The sequence below is a fragment of the Hordeum vulgare genome, chromosome 2H (genome assembly GCF_904849725.1).
Source record: "Hordeum vulgare subsp. vulgare chromosome 2H, MorexV3_pseudomolecules_assembly, whole genome shotgun sequence".
In the NCBI taxonomy this organism is placed as follows: Eukaryota; Viridiplantae; Streptophyta; class Magnoliopsida; order Poales; family Poaceae; genus Hordeum; species Hordeum vulgare.
In genome coordinates, this window is record NC_058519.1 from 665,164,825 (window position 1) to 665,183,776 (window position 18,952).

The following is an 18,952-nucleotide window of genomic DNA, read 5'->3' on the forward strand; positions in this document are numbered from 1 at the left end:
AATCATTTGGATAAAATAAGAAGGCAACCTGATCGCCCTTACCATAGCGCGAGTGGGATCCATCCTGCCTCGTCGTTGGACATTCGGACCTCCGAGCTCACGATCGTCCGAATCGTCAACCTATCTTCCCGAAAGATACTCAATTATTACCGATTAGAAGCATGCAGGCATGATCAAACGCTCGGAATTTTTCAATCTTGAATCCGCGAAGGTTTACTGAGAGTCCGAGTGATGTAGCCCCGAGCTACAACCTCGGCGTCCCCGAGACACCGAGGACACTAAAGATTTTCATCCACTCGGCTAATAAAACCTCAACCAATTCGGGAGCTACTGACGGGGTTGTACATTAGGGGTAGGCCCACGGACCTGCATCCGAGGGCCCACCTAAGACCCCACACGGACATCAATGTTCCCCAAACTACCGGTGCAGTCACGGTCTCACTCGGGCAAACAAGTTCTCACTCGGTTTGCACAAGGTCACTCGGATCGTCTTATGTTAGTCGGACATGCCCCGACACTCGGACTACAGCAAGGCGGGGACAACGGAGAGACTACAACGGATATAGACTTAAACTACCACATAAAGTGTAGTGAAGATGCGCGTTACCAGTAGCGCCGGAGTTAGAGCTGCTGTTACTAGTAACTTTCATAGTTATTAGCATTAACTCACCCTTGTAATGGCGCTCGTCGGGGTCGTGGTGCACTTTATGTAACTCGCACCCGAGCTCCTGAACAAAGGTTGAGCATTCTGTAATCTGACACCCCCCATAAGCAAACACTAGCCTCTCGGCTCGAGACGTAGGGTTGTTACCACTCTTGATTGGGACCCGAACGTGTACATCCGAGTGTATCCACTATGTCGTAGCTAGGCTCCACCCCTCATTTGTACCCCTGGTATTATTGTCAGGATCATTCCCACGACAGCTAATACTGGGGAGAAGCAGTTGCCGGCGTCGGGGAGTGTCATTGACGCCACCAATGTCGCCGCCGTCATCGCACCCGCAGATCTGAGTCGTCGCCGTAGCCGGTACCAATAACAGAGGATGCCTTGTCCTAGAGCTAGGGTGAGCGAGTAAATGAGGTTGTAAGGGTATATTTTGCGCCATTCGCCTGTGTAGATTTCCCCCTTTTGCCATTTTCGACCGAATCCCGCCAAGCACCGCGTCCTACGTCGCGTTTTCCTTTGCGTCCCAACCAGTCTGGCTCACTCGAGCGTTTCGAGCATGCCAGACTTGGGAGTGCTTTAAGTTTCGTGCCGATGCAAGGGAGGCCTCAATGCAAGCAACCAAAACCAAACGGCTCATTTTCGCTCTATGCAGTCCATGATGTATAGGAAAAACCTGTTAAGACAGGAATGAAAAGGAAAGCAAGTGGAGCATGCATATGCATGGGTGGAAGAGTGGAGAGGGGGGAGGGGAGGCAGGGAGGGAAGTGCGGCAAGGAGCGCGCGGCGTCCTCAAGTCTTTGCTGCTGCTGCATGGCATCATCGTCTTGCATGGTCACCCAAGGAAGCTCTCACTATAGCGTGCATGCCCTTCATTCTCTCACTCGGTTTGTTGATCGATCCCACGTACCATCCACGACCATCTAGCTCGATCTCTGCGGTGCGGTGGTGGACACACCTCACCTCACCTCACCTCCGGCAATCCATCCATCCATCCATCTCCTCGATCGAGGAACTAACGCTCCGCATCCGCATCTGCATGCATGTACTCGTCCATGCCGGCGATCGATCCATCGATCAAACTCCAAGACCGGTAGCGGGCCTCTGCGTTGCTGCAGGGAGAGATCCATCATCGATCCGACGACTTAATTGATTGCTGCATGCGCGCGTCAATCCATTGATCGCCCGCCGCGCCGGCCATACGTACGTACGTGTGGTGTGGGACTCCCTGGGAGGAGGAACCACCCAATTAAGAGGAGGAAGGTGGTGGCGCGGCGCGCGGACGGGAATATTATTATTATTGTTGTTGTATAATCGATCGATCGATCGATCGATGAAGCAGCTCAAGCCTCGTCGAGGCACCGGCGGTGACGAGGAAGCGGCTGCGGGGGTGGTGGTTCCGCTGACGCCGCGCAAGGAGGACTACTGCTGCTGGTCGTGGTCGTGGTCGTCGTGGTGCCTGCTCAAGGCCTTCACCCTGCTCCTGGTCCTCCTCACCGGCGTCCTCATCGGCTTCGCGGCCAGCGCCAACATCTCCCGCTACTACTACTACACCACCTTGCTAACGACGACGACGACGCCGACGACGCCAGCATCGTTGATCTCTACCAACAGCCCGACGCCGATGGCGATGGCGGAGCAGCAGATGAGCCAGCCGTTCATGTCGTTCGTGCACCCGGGTTCGCCGGAGGGTCACTCGATGACGGACGCGGAGCTCTTCTGGCGGGCGTCGATGGTGGCCCGCGTGGAGGAGTACCCGTACCAGCGTGTGCCCAAGGTGGCGTTCCTGTTCCTGACCCGGGGCCCGCTGCCGTTCGCCCGGCTGTGGGAGCGCTTCTTCCGCGGGCACGAGGGTCTCTACTCGGTGTACGTGCACGCGCTGCCGGAGTACGTGCTCAACGTGTCGGCGACGTCGCCGTTCCACGGGCGGCAGATCCCCAGCCGGGACGTGTCGTGGGGTTCCATCACCCTGGTGGACGCCGAGAAGCGCCTGCTGGCCAACGCGCTCCTCGACCACTCCAACCAGCGCTTCGTCCTCGTCTCCGAGAGCTGCGTGCCGGTCTTCAACTTCCCCACGGTGTACGAGTACCTCATCAACTCGGCGACGAGCTACGTGGAGTCGTACAACATCGACGTGCCGCAGTGCGCGGGGAGGTACAACCCGCGGATGGCGCCGGACGTGACGGAGGAGCAGTGGAGGAAGGGGTCAGAGTGGTTCGAGCTCAGCAGGGAGCTGGCGGTGGACATCGTCGCCGACCGACGCTACTACCATGTCTTCCGCAAGCACTGCACGCCGTCGTGCTACCCAGACGAGCACTACATCCCGACCTACCTACACCTGGTGCATGGACCGCGCAACGCCAACCGGACCATCACATGGGTAGACTGGTCCAGGGGAGGACCGCACCCGGCACGATACGGAAAGGCATCCGTCACCAGGGAATTCATACAGGCCATACGCAACAACGGCACCCAGTGCCTCTACAACGGACGACCCACAACCGTCTGCTACCTCTTCGCACGAAAGTTCGCGCCCAGCGCGCTCGGCACACTCATCAACCTCACCACCACCCTACTCGACTTCTAGCATCCTACTCCTCCTCCTCCTCCTCCTCCTCCTCCTCTTCTTCTTCTTCTTCTTCTTAATTATCTCCATCATGCTTGCTAATTACTTACCTATACTCACTAATTAACTACTCCATATCGTCTAAGTATGTATGTATGTATGTATCTATGTATGTATACAGAAGGCTTGCGTTTTACGATGAATGAACGAACGAATGAATGACAAACAACTTAATTGTGTATCGGCAGACCATCATATGTTTTTCTTTTTGAACTCAAAGAAAATGAAACCGTGATCCAATTTATGAGGAAGACCGGATCAAAAATCATGATCCAGTTTATAAGAAAAACCCAACCCAAATACCATACAACCCCACGGGCAAAAAACATCCCATACATAGTTACAACACAACGCAAAACCTAACTACCTAAAGAAAAGGTGGTTGGGAGGAGCAGCACTCATTATGCCGAAACATGTACAAGGCACGCTCTTCCTCCCCTGCCTCCCGTCGCTCCTCTTCCGCCTCCTACTCCACCTCCATGAGTCGCAGGCCTTCGGCGCGCTCTGTCAGCAGGTGATACGACCTCCAGTGCTCGAGGTAGGCTTGCTCCTGTTGCGGTGTCGTGCCCAACCAGATGGACGGCGCCGTGACGAACTCCTGGACGACGCCGGTCCACTGGTAGACCTCCCGCGGCTCCGTGGGCTCGAGCTTCGACGGAGGTGGCACGACGCAGTCGCCGGCGGGCGACAGCGTGATGGCCTTCGCGAGCTGCTGGTGGTACGTCGCCTCCTCGTCGGCCTTGTGTGATAGCCTGGCTTATTAGGGATGATAGACTACTCATATCAATAAGGAATTCCTTCTTTTTCGGGAGCCCATTCAGACAGTATTGATATGTGGGGACAGTCTATATCCCGCCAGGAGTAACGACCGCCGACGGGTGTGTCCAGGGCGTTACAAGTTTGGTTTCAGAGACGAACCTCGCGGTTACACGGATGTTTGCGGACAGCTGTGCGGTCATGTTGTTCATGACGTTTGTGACTGATACGTCTCCGTCGTATCTACTTTTCCGAACTCTTTTGCCCTTGTTTTGGACTCTAATTTGCATGATTTGAATGGAACTAACCCGGACTAACGCTGTTTTCAGCAGAATTGACATGGTGTTGTTTTTGCGCAGAAATAAAAGTTCTCGGAATGACCTGAAAATTTACGGAGAATTTTTCTGGAACTTATGAAATATACTGGCGCAAGAATCAGCGGGGAAGTGGAGCCGTGAGCCCACAAGCCCACCAGACGCGGCCCCCCTGGTCGCGCCTGGCAGGCTTGTGGGGCCCACAACGCTCCACCGCCTCCAATCTCAGCTCTATTTAGTCTGTCTCGCCCGGAAACAAATCAAGGAGAAGAGTTCATTGCGTTTTACGATACGGAGGCACCGCCACCTCCTGTTCTTCATCTGGAGGGCAGATCTGGAGTCCGTTCTGGGCTCCGGAGAGGGGAGATCGTCGCCATTGTCATCATCAACCTTCCTTCATCGCCAATTCCATGATGCTCTTCACCGTTCGTGAGTAATCTCATCGTAGGCTTGCTGGACGGTGATGGGTTGGATGAGATCTATCATGTAATCGAGTTAGTTTTGACGGGGATTGATCCCTAGTATCCACTATGTTCTGAGATTGATGTTGCTACTACTTTGCCATGCTTAATGCTTGTCACTAGGGCCCGAGTGCCATGATTTCAGATCTGAACCTATTATGTTGTCGCCAATATGTGTGTGCTTTAGATCCTATCTTGCAAGTTGTAGTCACCTACTATGTGTTATGAACCGGCAACCCCGGAGTGACAATAGCCGGAACCACTCCCGGAGATGACCATAGTATGAGGAGTTCATGTATTCACCACGTGTTAATGTGTTGGTCCGGTTCTTTATTAAAAGGAGAACCCTAATATCTCGTAGTTTCCATTAGGACCCCGTCGCCACGGGAGGGATGGACAATAGATGTCATGCAGGTTCTTTTCCCTAAGCACGTATGACTACATACGAAATACATGCCTACATTAGATTGACGAACGGGGGCTAGTTACATATCTCTCCATGTTATAACTGTTACATGATGAATAGCATCCGGCATAATCATCCATTACCGATCCAATGCCTATGAGTTTTTCCTACCGGTCCTTGCTACATTACTTTACCGCTACTGTTGTCACTGCTGCTACTGTTACTCTGTTGCTACTGTTGTTACTTTGCTGCAGATACTAAATCTTTCAGGTGTGGTTGAATTAACAACTCAACTGGTAATACTTGAGAATATTCTTTCGCTTCCCCTTGAGTCGAATCAATAAATTTGGGTTGAATACTCTACCCTCGAAAACTGTTGCGATTCCCTATACTTGTGGGTTATCAAGACTATTTTCTGGCGCCGTTGCCGGGGAAGCAGCTATATTCTCTGAGTCACTTGGGATTTACGTCTGCTGGTCACTATGAGGAATCCGATAGATCCAAGAACTAAAGTCTTGCCCTCCACTACGAGGACATGTAAGGAACTGCCATCTAGCTCTGCACTTGATTCACCTTCAGTTATGAGTAAGTTTGTGACACCACCTACTGCTAGAAATCTTGATATGTCGCCTGTGCTTGATGATGCTACTTCTTCTACCCATGATGCTTATGATGATGCTATGCTTGATACTGCTTTGCCTGATGATGCTATGCTTGATACTGCTTTGCCACTAGGTGCATTCCTTGATGCACAAATTGCTAGAGTTGCTGCTAGATGTGATGATACTTCTGAAACTGCTGATACTATTGAAGTAGAACATGTTTTGCCTGCTAGAACTAGCTCTCCTAGAAATGAATTGCCTGATACGCCTGAGCGTTATGTTATGGAGGGAGAGATAGCTGAGGACTTTCTTGCATGTAAGGATAGCTATGATGTTGAGAAATTACTGCTCAAGTGGAAACAAAAATCTCTGAACGCTAGGATGAAATACGACCCGAAGTTTGCAACTTCGCCTATCTTTGTGACCGAAAAGGATTATGAATTCTCTGTCGACCCTGAGTTAATCACTCTGGTCGATCTGATCCTTTTCACGGTTATGAGTCTGAAACGGTTGTAGCCCATCTTACCAAATTGCACGATATAGCCACCCTATTCACTAGTGAGGAAAAGATCTGACACTACTATATCCTCAAGTTGTTTCCTTTCTCGCTAAAGAATGATGCTAAGACTTGGTTCACTTCTCTTACTCCTGGTTGTGTGCGTAACCCCCAGGATATGGTCTACTACTTCTCTGAGAAATATTTCCCTGCCCATAAAAAGCAAGCTGCCTTGCAGGAAATATACAAATTTGCTCAAGCTGAAGAAGAGAGTCTCCCACAAGCTTGGGGGAGGCTCATCCAGCTGCTGAATGCTTTGCCTGATCACCCTCTTGAGAAGAATGAAATACTTGATATCTTCTATAATGGACCTACTGATGCTTCTAGAGACCACCTAGATAGTTGTGTTGGTTGTGTTTTTAGGGAACGAACCGTAGAACAAGTTGAGATTCTATTGAATAACATCTTGTGCAATGAGAATGCTTGGACTATTCCCGAACCACCTCCTAAGCCAACTCCAAAGATAAGAGGTATTATATTCCTCAGTCCTGAAGATATGCAAGAAGCTAAGAAATCTATGCGAGAGAAAGGCATTAAATCTGAAGATGTCAAAAATCTACCACCTATCGAAGAGATCCATGGTCTTGATAACCCGATACAAGTAGTAGAAGTAAATTCTCTGCGTAGGTTTGATGAGAGTGATATTCCTTTTGATAAACCTGCTAGCTTATGCCTGGATGAATTTGATAACTTTGTTGCCAAACAACAGAGTTTCAATGATTATGTTAGCAGACAATTGGAATAGAATGCTCGTATGCTTAGTCATTTAAGTGCTTGTGTGGACTGATACGTCTCCAACGTATATATAATTTTTGATGGTTTCATACTATTATCTTGTCAAACTTTGGATGTTTTGCATGCCTTTTATATATTTTTTGGGACTAACTTATTAACTCAGTGCCAAGTGCCAGTTCCTGTTTTTTCCATGTTTTTGACCCCTTTCAGAGGAGATTTTCAAACGGAGTCCAAACGGAAGTAAATCCCCGAAAAGATTTTTTCCGTAACGGAAGAAGATCAGGAGGCTTGAGAGCCAAGGCAGGGGGCCCAGGGGCCCCACAAGCCCTCACCCCGCGCCCAGGGGGGAGGCCACGGCCCACAGGCTTGTGGGCCCCCTGGACGACCTCTGCCCTAGGTCTTGCGCCTATATAACCCCAAAAATTTCACAAACAATTAGGAGATCATCGAAAGTACTTTTTCACCGCCGCAAGCTTCTATCTCCGCAAGATCCCATCTGGGGCACGTTCTGGTGCCCTGCCGGAGGGGGGATTCGGATACGGAGGGCTTCTTCATCAACACCATGACCTCTCCGATGATGCGTGAGTAGTTCACCATAGACCTACGGGTCCATAGCTAGTAACTAGATGGCTTCTTCTCTCTCTTGGATCTTCAATACAAAGTTCTCCATGATCTTCATGGAGATCTATCCGATGTAATCATCTTCTGCGGTGTGTTTGTCGAGATCCGATGAATTGTGGATTTATGATCAGATTATCTTTGAATCTTATTTGAGTTTCTTCCGATCTCTCTTATGCACGATTTCATATCCTTGTAATTCTCTTCGAGTTGTGGGTTTTGTTTGGCCAACTAGATCTATGATTCTTGCAATGGGAGAAGTGCTTGGTTTTGGGTTCATACCGTGCGGTGACCTCACCCAGTGACAGAAGGGGTAGCGAGGCACGCATCGTGTTGTTGCCATCAAGGGTAAAAAGATGGGGTTTTCATCATTGGTTTGAGATTATCCCTCTACATCATGTCATCTTGCTTAAGGCGTTACTATGTTTGTCATGAACTCAATACACTAGATGCATGCTCGATAGCGGTCGATGTGTGGAGTAATAGTAGTAGATGCATAAAGTATCGGTCTACTTGTTTCGGACGTGATGCCTATATGTATGATCATTGCCTTAGATATCGTCATGACTTTGTGCGGTTCTATCAATTGCTCGACAGTAATTTGTTCACCCACCGTGATATTTGCTATTTTGAGAGAAGCCTCTAGTGAACACTATGGCCCCCGGGTCTACTCCACACCATATTTTCAGCCTTACACTTTTTACTTCGTTGCACTTTTCGCCTTCAGATCTCACTATGCAAACAATCTTGAAGGGATTGACAACCCCTTTGAAGCGTTGGGTGCAAGCTCGTTTGTGTTTGCGCAGGTACTCTGGACTTGACGAGACCCTCCTTCTGGATCGATACCTTGGTTCTCAAACTGAGGGAAATACGTACTGCTGCTGTGCTGCATGACCCTTTCCTCTTCAAGGGAAAAACCGACCCAAACAAGAGAAGTAGCAAGAAGAATTCCTGGTGTTGCCGGGGAAGGAGTTTTGTTGCCGTAGCAGAAGAATTTCTGGCACCGTTGCCGGGGAGGAAGATCAAGTCAGGAACTCATCCAAGTAGGTGTCGCAAACTCATCTCTTGCATTTACTTTGTTTCCCAGTTGCCTCTTGTTTTCCTCTCCCCCACTTCACCAGTTTGCCTTTTTCGTTTGCCTTTTTCGTTCGCCTTTTTGTTTGCCCTTTTCTCTCGGTTGCTTTATGTTCGTGTGTGTGGGATAGTCTACCTGTTCTCATGGCTAGATCCACCACTTCGAACGATACTCCTGAGAGCGAAGTTCTCAATTTCAAACAAATTGAGGAAGAAAACTTAAAGGATGCTTGGTATAGGATTTGCAACGCTCGGAGTAGATCTACTCATAAGCAATCTACTACCGTCCTGCTTCGCAGTTTTTATGTGGGTGTTTCTCCTTGGAATAGGTATATTCTTGACACCATCGTAGGTGGAAATTTCTTGGGTAGCCATACCGTTGATTCTTATGGAGCTGTAATAAATTTGGTAGGCTCACCCCCACTCATGGTTAATGGAACTACCTTAACTCTGGAAAATGTGATGCGTAGGCTGGATGTCATTGAAAATAAAGTTGCTACAATAGAACTCATTGAGAATTTGGATAAAAAGATCCACAATCAAATCACTCAGTACGGATCCAAGGTGGGAATGGTTTTGAAAAATTTAAAGGAGAAGGAACCCACAGTTAATGAAAAGCTAGGTCATGATTCCGCTAGGATTGGCAAACTAGAGGATGTTATAACCAACTTGGGTTCCACTTTTGCCGCTGTGCACAAAACTCCAAACTTTGCCCACAATAAGGTCACCAAGTCTGTTTTTGTTCCAAAAAATAGTGGTGAATCATCTAGCAAGAAAGATGAAAACCTTAAGATGATAAGTGATCACGCCACTTATGGTTTGAGCACCAAAGACGACGATACGTGATTATATCGCTTTTATGCCTAGCTAAGGGCGTTAAACAATAGCGCTTGTTGGGAGGCAACCCAATGGATTTATCTTTTTCTTTATGTTTTGTTGCGTCCACACCATCACAATTCTGTTGTGATTGTGTTTTTTGTGTTTCTTTTTGTGTTTGAGCCAAGCAAAACCTTTATGACTAGTCTTGGTAATGGTTGTTTGATCCTGCTGGAAAAAGACAGAAACTTTTCGCTCACGAGATGATTTTTAATTTTTATTCAGAAAGCGGTTTTGAGTTGATTCTTTTTGCTGCTGGTTGATATGCCTTTTCCCAGGCAGTCATAATTGTTCAGATTTTTTGAGGTACCAGAAGTATACGAAGTATACAGATTGCTACAGATTGGTCTGTTTTTGACAGATTCTGTTTTTGTTGAGTTGGTTGCTTGTTTTGATGAAACTATGGTTAGTATCGGGGGGTACTAGCCATGGAAAAGTGAGAATACAGTAGCCCAACACCAATATAGATGGAATTCATGTTTGCTACAGTACCAAAAGAAGTGGTAGTTTGCTTTCTTGTGCTAATGTTATCATGAGTTTGTGTTTAAGTTTTGTGTTGTGAAGTTTTCAAGTTTTGGGTGATGTTCTCATGGACAAAGAGATAAGGAGTGGAAAGAGCTCAAGCTTGGGGATGCCCAAGGCATCCCAAGACAAATTCAAGGACACCAAAAAGCCTAAGCTTGGGGATGCCTCGGGAAGGCATCCCCTCTTTCGTCTTCAATCTATGTGTTTTGCTTGGAGCGTCTTGTATCTTAGGAGTCTTTTATTTTTTTGTTGTGTCACAATCATCCTTGCTGCACACCTTTTTGAGAGAGATAGACATGCACTCATCGTGATTTTGCTAGAATGCTCATAGTGCTTCACTTATATCTTTTGAGGTAGATACTTTTGCTCTATGTGCTTCACTTATATCTTTTAGAGCACGGCGGTGCGTGACTTGGTAGTTGGCTTATGCTATGAAAGTAGTCCCAAAGGTGATAGGTACCCAAAGAGGATGCAAAAATGTGATAGCCTGGCTTATTAGGGATGATAGACTACTCATATTAATAAGGAATTCCTTCTTTTTCGGGAGCCCATTCGAACAGAACTCCCAGGTTAAGCGTGCTTGGCTTGGAGTACTTCTAGGATGGGTGACCGACCGGGAAGTTGATCCCTGCTGCGCATGAGTGTGCGGTCATGTTGTTCATGACGTTTGTTACCCGTCGTGGCACACGGCATGGTACATGCACTGGACTGGATGCACAGACGTTTGTATCAAGAGGGAACGCTCCTGTGGCCCGACGAGGACGTTGGTTTCTCTGAGTGATGGTGTATGTCATAGCCTGGCTTATTAGGGATGATAGACTACTCATATCAATAAGGAATTCCTTCTTTTCCGGGAGCCCATTCGAACAGAACTCCCAGGTTAAGCGTGCTTGGGTTGGAGTAGTTCTAGGATGGGTGACCGACTGGAAAGTTGATCCCGGGTGCGCATGAGTGAGGACAAAGTGCGCAGAAAAGACTAGTATTGATATGTGAGGCCAGTCTAGATCCGCTAGGAGTAACGACCGCCGGTGGGTGTGTCCGGGGCGTTACAAAAAATCTCCATCTTCGTGTGCATTGAGTAGAAAGAGAAGTTTTGATTCCTCTCAATTAGTTTTGGGACATGGATTTGGTAATATTAAGAGCTATGTTAGTAGGGTGTTGTGAATCTAGAAATACTTGTGTTGAAGTTAGTGATTCCCGTAGCATGCACGTATGGTGAACCGCTATGTTAGGAAGTCGGAGCATAATTGATCTATTGATTGTCATCCTTTGTGTTGAGGTCGGGATCGCGCGATGGTTAACACCTACCAACCCTTCCCCTAGGAGTATGCGTTTAGCACTTTGTTTCGATTACTAATAAAAACTTTCACAACAAGTATGTGAGTTCTTCATGACTAATGTGAGCCCATGGTATAGATGCACTTTCACCTTCCACCATTGCTAACCTCTTTAGTGCCGCGCAATTCTCGCTGGTGCACAAACCCACCATATGCCTTCATCAAAACAACCACCATACCTACCTACTATGACATTTTCATAGCCATTCTAAGATATATTACCATGCAACTCCCACCGTTCCGTCTCATGACTTGTGTCTTCACTCTCATATTGCCATTGCATGATCGTAAGATAGCTAGCGAGATGTTTCCAACATCATACGCCATGCTAGATCGTTGCACATCCCGGTACACTGCCGGAGGCATTTCCTATAGAGTCATCATCATTTTGAGCTTTGAGTTGTGAGTAAATAAAAGTGTGATAATCATTATTATTAGAGCATTGTCCCATATGAGGAAATAAATAAAAAAGAGGCCAAAGAGCCCAAAAATAATAATAAAAAAGAGGCCTAAGAGCCCAAATAAAAAAAGAGAAAAAGAGAGAAGGGACAATGCTACTATCTTTTTCCACACTTGTGCTTCATAATAGCACCATGTTCTTCATGATTGAGAGCTTCTTGCTTTGTCACTACCATATGCTAGTGGGAATCTTCATTATAAAACTTGGTTTGTATATTCCAGTGATGGGCTTCCTCAAAATTTCCCTAGGTCTTCGTGAGGAAGCAAGTTGGATGCACACCCACTAGTTTTCCTTTTGAGCTTTCACACACTTATAGCTCTAGTGCATCTCTTGTATGGCAATCCCTACTCATTCACATTGATATCTATTAATGGGCATCTCCATAGCCCTTTGATATGCCGAGTCAATGTGACCATCTCCTTCTTTTTGTCTCACAACCACCACCACACTCTATTCCACCTATAGTGTTATATCCATGGCTCACGCTCATGTAATGCCTGATAGTTATAAAAAGTTTGAGAAAGTAAGAGTGCGAAAATAATTACTTGGCCAATATCGGGGTTGTGCATGATTTACATTAGTTGTGTGAGGATGATGGAGCATAGCTAGACTATATGATTTTGTAGGGATAACTTTCCTTGGCCTTGTTATTTTGAAAGTTCATGATTACCTTGCTAGTTTGCTTGAAGTATTATTGTTTTCATGTCAATAGCAAACTATTGTTTCGAATCTTACGGATCTGAACATTCATGTCACGTGAAAGAAGTTGCAAAGGACAACTATGCTAGGTAGCATTCCACATCAAAAATTCATTCTTTATCACTTCCCTACTCGAGGACAAGCAGGAGTTAAGCTTGGGGATGCTTGATACGTCTCCAACGTATCTATATTTTTTTATGGTTTCACGCTATTATCATGTCAAACTTTGGATGTTTTGCATGCATTTTATATATTTTTTGGGACTAACTTATTAACTCGTGCCAAGTGCCAATTCCTGTTTTTTCCATGTTTTTGACACCTTTCAGAGTTGTTTTTGAAACGGAGTCCAAACGGAAGAAAATCCCCGAAAATATTTTTTCTGTAACGGAAGAAGATCAGGAGGCTTGAGAGCCAAGGCAGGGGGGCCACAGGGGCCCCACAAGCCCTCACCCCGCGGCCGGGGGGGGGGGGGAGGTTGATAACCCACAAGTATAGGGGACCAATCTTAGTCCTTTCGATAAGTAAGAGTGTCGAACCCAACGAGGAGCAGAAGGCTCTGATAAAAGGATTTCAGCAAGGTAATAACTGCAAGCACTAAAAGTATTGGTAACAAGTGATTGTGTAGCGAGGTGAAACGTAGCAAGCAAAGAGTAACAAGTAACAAGTAGTAGCAACAGTGCAGCAAGTGGCCCAATCCCTTTTGTAGCAAGGGACAAGCCTGAACAAAGTCTTATAGGAGGAAAAACGCTCCCGAGCACACACGGGAATTTCTGTCATGCTAGTTTCATCATGTTCATATGATTCGCGTTCGTTACTTTGATAGTTTGATATGTGGGTGGACCGGCGCTTGGGTACTGCCCTTACTTGGACAAGCATCCCACTTATGATTAACCTCTCTCACAAGCATCCGCAACTACAAAAGAAGAATTAAGACAAATTCTAACCATAGCATTAAACTAGTGGATCCAAATCAGCCCCTCACGAAGCAGCGCATAAACTGGGGTTTAAGCTTCTGCCACTCCAGCAACCCATTATCTACTTACTACTTCCCAGCGCCTTCCTCTAGGCCCAAATATGGTGAAGTGTTATGTAGTCGACGTTCACATAACACCACTAGAGGAAAAACAACATACATCATATCAAAATACCGAACGAATATCAAATTCACATGACTATTATGAGCATGACTTATCCCATATCCTCAGGAACAAAAGTAACTACTCACAAGACATAATCATAATCATGACCAGAGGTGTAATGAATAGCATCAAGGATCTGAACATAAACTCTTCCACCAAGTAATCCAACAAGCATCAACTACAAAGAGTAATCAACACTACTAGCAACCTTACAAGTACCAATCTGAGTTGCGAGACGAAGATTGATTACAAGAGATGAACTAGGGATTGGAGAGGAGATGGTGCTGATGAAGATGCCTCCCCTCCGACGAGAGGAGTGTTGGTGATGAAGATGGCGACGATTCCCCCCTCCGGGAGGGAAATTTCCCCGGCAGGATCGTCCTGTCGGAGCTCTAGATTGGATCTGCTCAAGTTCCGCCCCGTGGCGGCGACGAAACCACGAAAAAGCTCTCGTCTGATTTTTTTCCCAGGTCAGGACGCATCATATAGCAAAAGAGGGGGGCTAGTGGGCCAGTGGGCTGCCCACAAGCCTTCCCTGCGCCACCAGGGGGGTGGTGGCGGTGGGCAAGCTTGTGGGGCCCTGGTGGCCCCCCTCGGGTAGTTCTTTCGCCTAGTATTTTTCATATATTCTAGAAAAAATCCACGTAAATTTTCAAGGCATTTGGAGATGTGCAGAATAGTGGACTAGGATTTGCTCCTTTTCCAGTCCAGAATTCCAGCTGCCTGAATTCTCACTCTTCAAATAATCCTTGCAAAATAAGAGAGAAAAGGCATAAATATGGTACCACAAGTAATATAACAGCCCAAGAAGCAATAAATATCAACATGAAAGCATGATGCAAAATGGACGCATCAACTCCCCCAAGCTTAGACCTCGCTTGTCCTCAAGCGAAAACCAAGTTCCATAAACATGTCCACATGTTTGGGGGACGAAGGTGTCGATAAAACATAATACGGGCATGAGGGCATCATGATCACACATAGGACAGCAATATATCATAAAGATTCTTATGGGAAAGTGACAATTCCTTCACAAAGCAAAGCATGAAGCAAAAACCTTACCGAGAAGTAACCAACAATAGTCCATAGTCATTGAAGCAATTGCAATTTATCACAACATCAGAAAGAGTCAAATAAGAGCTTGTAAGGCAAACCCACATACTCAATCATGTCTTTTGTTTTCCACAATTGTTACAACTCACGTGGTACTCATGGTGTCAAAGTTTCAGCTGGACACAGAGGAAGATAGGGGCTTATAGTTTTGACTCCCAACCATTTACCTCAAGGGTAAAGTCAACAACAATAAAGCATGAATATTCAACTCCAAGTTGATATATGAATATAGATCTTTCCCAAGCATGTGACAGTAGCCAAGACAAAGGCAAAAAGGGAATTGGTGATGATCACCATGACTCTTACAGGGGTAAAAAGTAAAGGTACAAGATAGGCCCTTCGCGGAGGGAAGCAGAGGTTGTCATGCGCTTTTGAGGTTTGAATGCGTGTCCTCTTAGTGCGAAGGAACGTCACTTTACATTGCCTCCTGTAATAAAGAACTTTATTATGCAGTCTGTCGCTTTTATGTCTTCCTCATCACAGGTTCGTACAAAGCTTATTTTCCACACACTAATAGATCATACATATTAGAGAGCAATTTTTATTGCTTGCACCGATGACAACTTACTTGAAGGATCTTATTCAATCCATAGGTAGGTATGGTGGACTCTCATGGAAAAACTGGGTTGAAGGTTTATGGATGCACAAGTAGTATCTCTACTTGGTGCGGGAGTTTTGGCTAATATGAGGTGGAAGCAATCGTCACATGCTAAGGGATCTCTAATCATATAACATTGTTTGGAACCAAGCAAACACAATTCATTATGTTGTCTTCCTTGTCCAACATCTACTCCTAGGCATGTAATAGTTTGGTGAGTGCTCACAATTGCAAAAAGTGTCTAAGATGATATATCTATATGTGAACCTCTCTTTCCTTATTACTTCTTATTAATTGCAACAATGACTGAGGTCTATGTTGATTTATTCTCAACAAGTTTCAATCATCATACGTGTCATAAGTGAAGTTATCACTTTCCATAAGATCGTCTCATGATCTTTCATGCTATCGTTCTTTTCATATTTTTGATCATGGCACAAAGCAAAGCCCTTGACTAAGACACTCTTTATTATATAGCTCGTAAGCTCGAATACATCGGGGGAGAGACAAAAGCAAAAGACTCAAACTAAAAACTAAAGACTTATTCCTCTAAAAGAAGAAAGAAAAACTGAAAAGGAAAGAACTAAAACAAAGGTAAAAGCAAAAGATATAAAGGTGATACGATACCAGGGCAACTCCCCCAAGCTTGGTAGAAGCCAAGGGGATTGCCCATACCAATGCTTAGTTGTCTTCCTTTTCTGGTGATGGTGGTGTTGTTGGTGTCGCCTTTGATTCCAAGAGAGCTATCAACCTTTGATTTATACCTTGGAGATCTGTGACATGGTTTTCCAGCAAAACAACTTCACGAGAAAGAGAATAATTACAAGCATGAGTAGTTTCGCAAAACGTTAAGAGTTCAATCAAGGATCGAGACAGCATGTGGAGGAAGGGTTGGAGAAAATCTACTCCTTCAACGTCTTCAATGTTGAACATAGGTTGAACTTCCTCCCTAGCTTGGGTTTTCTCCTTAGCTTGGTCCCTGGCTTCCGTGACTTCTACTCTTTTCAGATCAGCATCTACTTCCTCATGAACTTGGTGAAGATCATTCTCCCCAACAGATTCCTGAGACATCTTTGCTCTAAATCTGCGGCAGACAACAAGCTCGAAACGAAAACAGAGGAAAACTACGCGATACGGAGATCAAAACCTTCGGGTGACTATATATTGATTTTTTCTGGGCCAGAAGGAGTCCTCCGCAAGAAAACAGAGTCCGGGAGGCACACGAGGTGCCCACAAGCTTGCCCACCGCCACCAGGGGGTGGTGGCGGAGTGGTCCCTTGTGGCTTCCTCGTTTGCTTTCCGGACTGATTTTTATTTTTCTAATTTCCCAAAAATACCAAAACTGAGGAAATTTCCTATTGGAAAAGTATCGGAGTCCAATTTCTTGCCGAAACAGATACATCTTCATTTTCAAGGTCTGAAATAGGCTGATAAACATCCCTTATGTACTCCTCTGGAGTTATGACATTGATGATATTGGTCTCAACATTTATGGGAGTACCAGAGATGTAATGCTTGATTCTTTGCCCATTTACCACTCTAGGAAAATTTCCTTCCGTGTTATAGATTTTGATGGCACCGGAACGATATACTTCCTCGACAACATAGGGACCTTCCCATTTAGAGAGAAGCTTGCCTGCAAAGAATCTCAAACGAGAATTGTATAGCAAGACATAGTCACCTACATTAAACTCTCGTTTCGGTATTCGTTTGTCGTGCCATCTCTTAACCTTTTCCTTGAACAACCTGGCATTCTCATATGCCTGGGCTCTCCATTCATCTAACGAGCTGATATCAAACAACCGCTTCTCACCGGCAAGTTTGAAATCAAAGTTGAGCTCTTTGATTGCCCAATAAGCTTTGTGTTCCAGCTCAAGAGGTAAATGACAGGCCTTACCGTAAACCATTTTATACGGTGACATGCCCATGGGATTCCTATAAGCAGTCCTATAAGCCCATAGTGCATCATCAAGTTTGCTAGACCAATTCTTTCGAGATCTATTGACAGTCTTTTGTAAGATCAATTTGATCTCCCTATTACTGAACTCCAATTGACCACTAGACTGAGGATGATAAGGAGATGCAACTCTATGGTTGACATCATACTTAGCTAGCATCTTGCGGAAAACACCATGAATGAAGTGTGAACCGCCATCAGTCATCAGGTATCTAGGGACTCCAAATCTTGGGAATATGACTTCTTTAAGCATCTTAATAGAGGTGTGGTGATCAGCATTTTTAGTGGGGATAGCTTCTACCCACTTAGTAACGTAATCCGCAGCAACTAAGATGTGAGTGTACCCATTGGAACTCGGGAAGGGTCCCATATAATCAAAGCCCCAGACATCAAATGGTTCAATGACAAGTGAATAGTTCATAGGCATCTCTTGATGCTTATTGATGTTCCCTATCCTTTGGCATTCGTCACAAGACAATACAAACTTATGAGAATCCTTGAAGAGAGTAGGCCAATAGAAACCTGATTGCAATACCTTATGGGCAGTTCTATCTCCAGCGTGGTGTCCTCCGTAGGCTTCGGAATGACACTTCTGCAGGATTTGTCCCTGTTCATGTTCAGGCACACAACTTCTAATAACACCATCTACTCCTTCCTTATAAAGGTGAGGATCATCCCAAAAGTAGTGTCTCAAATCAAAGAAGAACTTCTTCTTTTGTTGATAGGTGAAACTGGGTGGTATGTATTTGGCTACGATATAGTTTGCATAATCGGCATACCATGGTGCACTATGTGAAGTGCGGATGACATTGAATTGCTCATCAGGAAAGTTGTCATCAATAGGTAGTGGGTCATCAAGGACATTCTCTAGCCTAGACAAGTTATCTGCTACAGGGTTATCAGCACCCTTTCGGTCAACAACGTGCAAATCAAATTCTTGTAGCAGGAGAACCCATCTGATCAGCCTAGGCTTAGCGTCCTTCTTCTCCATGAGGTACTTAATAGCAGCATGATCAGAGTGAATAGTGACTTTGGAGTCAACTATATAAGATCTGAACTTTTCACATGCAAACACGACTGCTAAAAATTCCTCCTCCGTAGTGGCATAGTTTCTTTGGGCACTGTCTAGAGTTTTACTAGCGTAGTGAATGACATTCAACTTCTTGTCAACTCTTTGTCCTAGAAAAACACCAACAGCATAATCAATAGTGTCACACATGATTTCAAAGGGCAAGTTCCAGTCAGGTGGTTGAACAATAGGTGCGGTTATCAAAGCCGTCTTAAGTATTTCAAAGGCTTCCTCACAATCCTCATCAAAAACAAAAGGAACATCCTTCTGCAAGAGGTTGGTAAGAGGCCTAAAAATCTTAGAGAAGTCTTTAATGAACCTTCTATAGAAACTAGCATGACCTAGGAAACTTCGTATACCTCTGATA

The 18,952-nt window shown here is 45.6% G+C and overlaps 1 protein-coding gene across 1 annotated transcript; it reads left to right on the forward strand.

The window, feature by feature from the left end:
* Positions 1-1,997: 1,997 nt before the first annotated feature.
* Positions 1,998-3,251, forward strand: LOC123428990 (glycosyltransferase BC10-like). The gene has a single exon (XM_045113060.1). It carries the CDS (start codon positions 1,998-2,000, stop codon positions 3,249-3,251), a length of 1,254 nt encoding a protein of 417 aa, XP_044968995.1.
* The last annotated feature ends 15,701 nt before the right edge of the window (positions 3,252-18,952 follow it).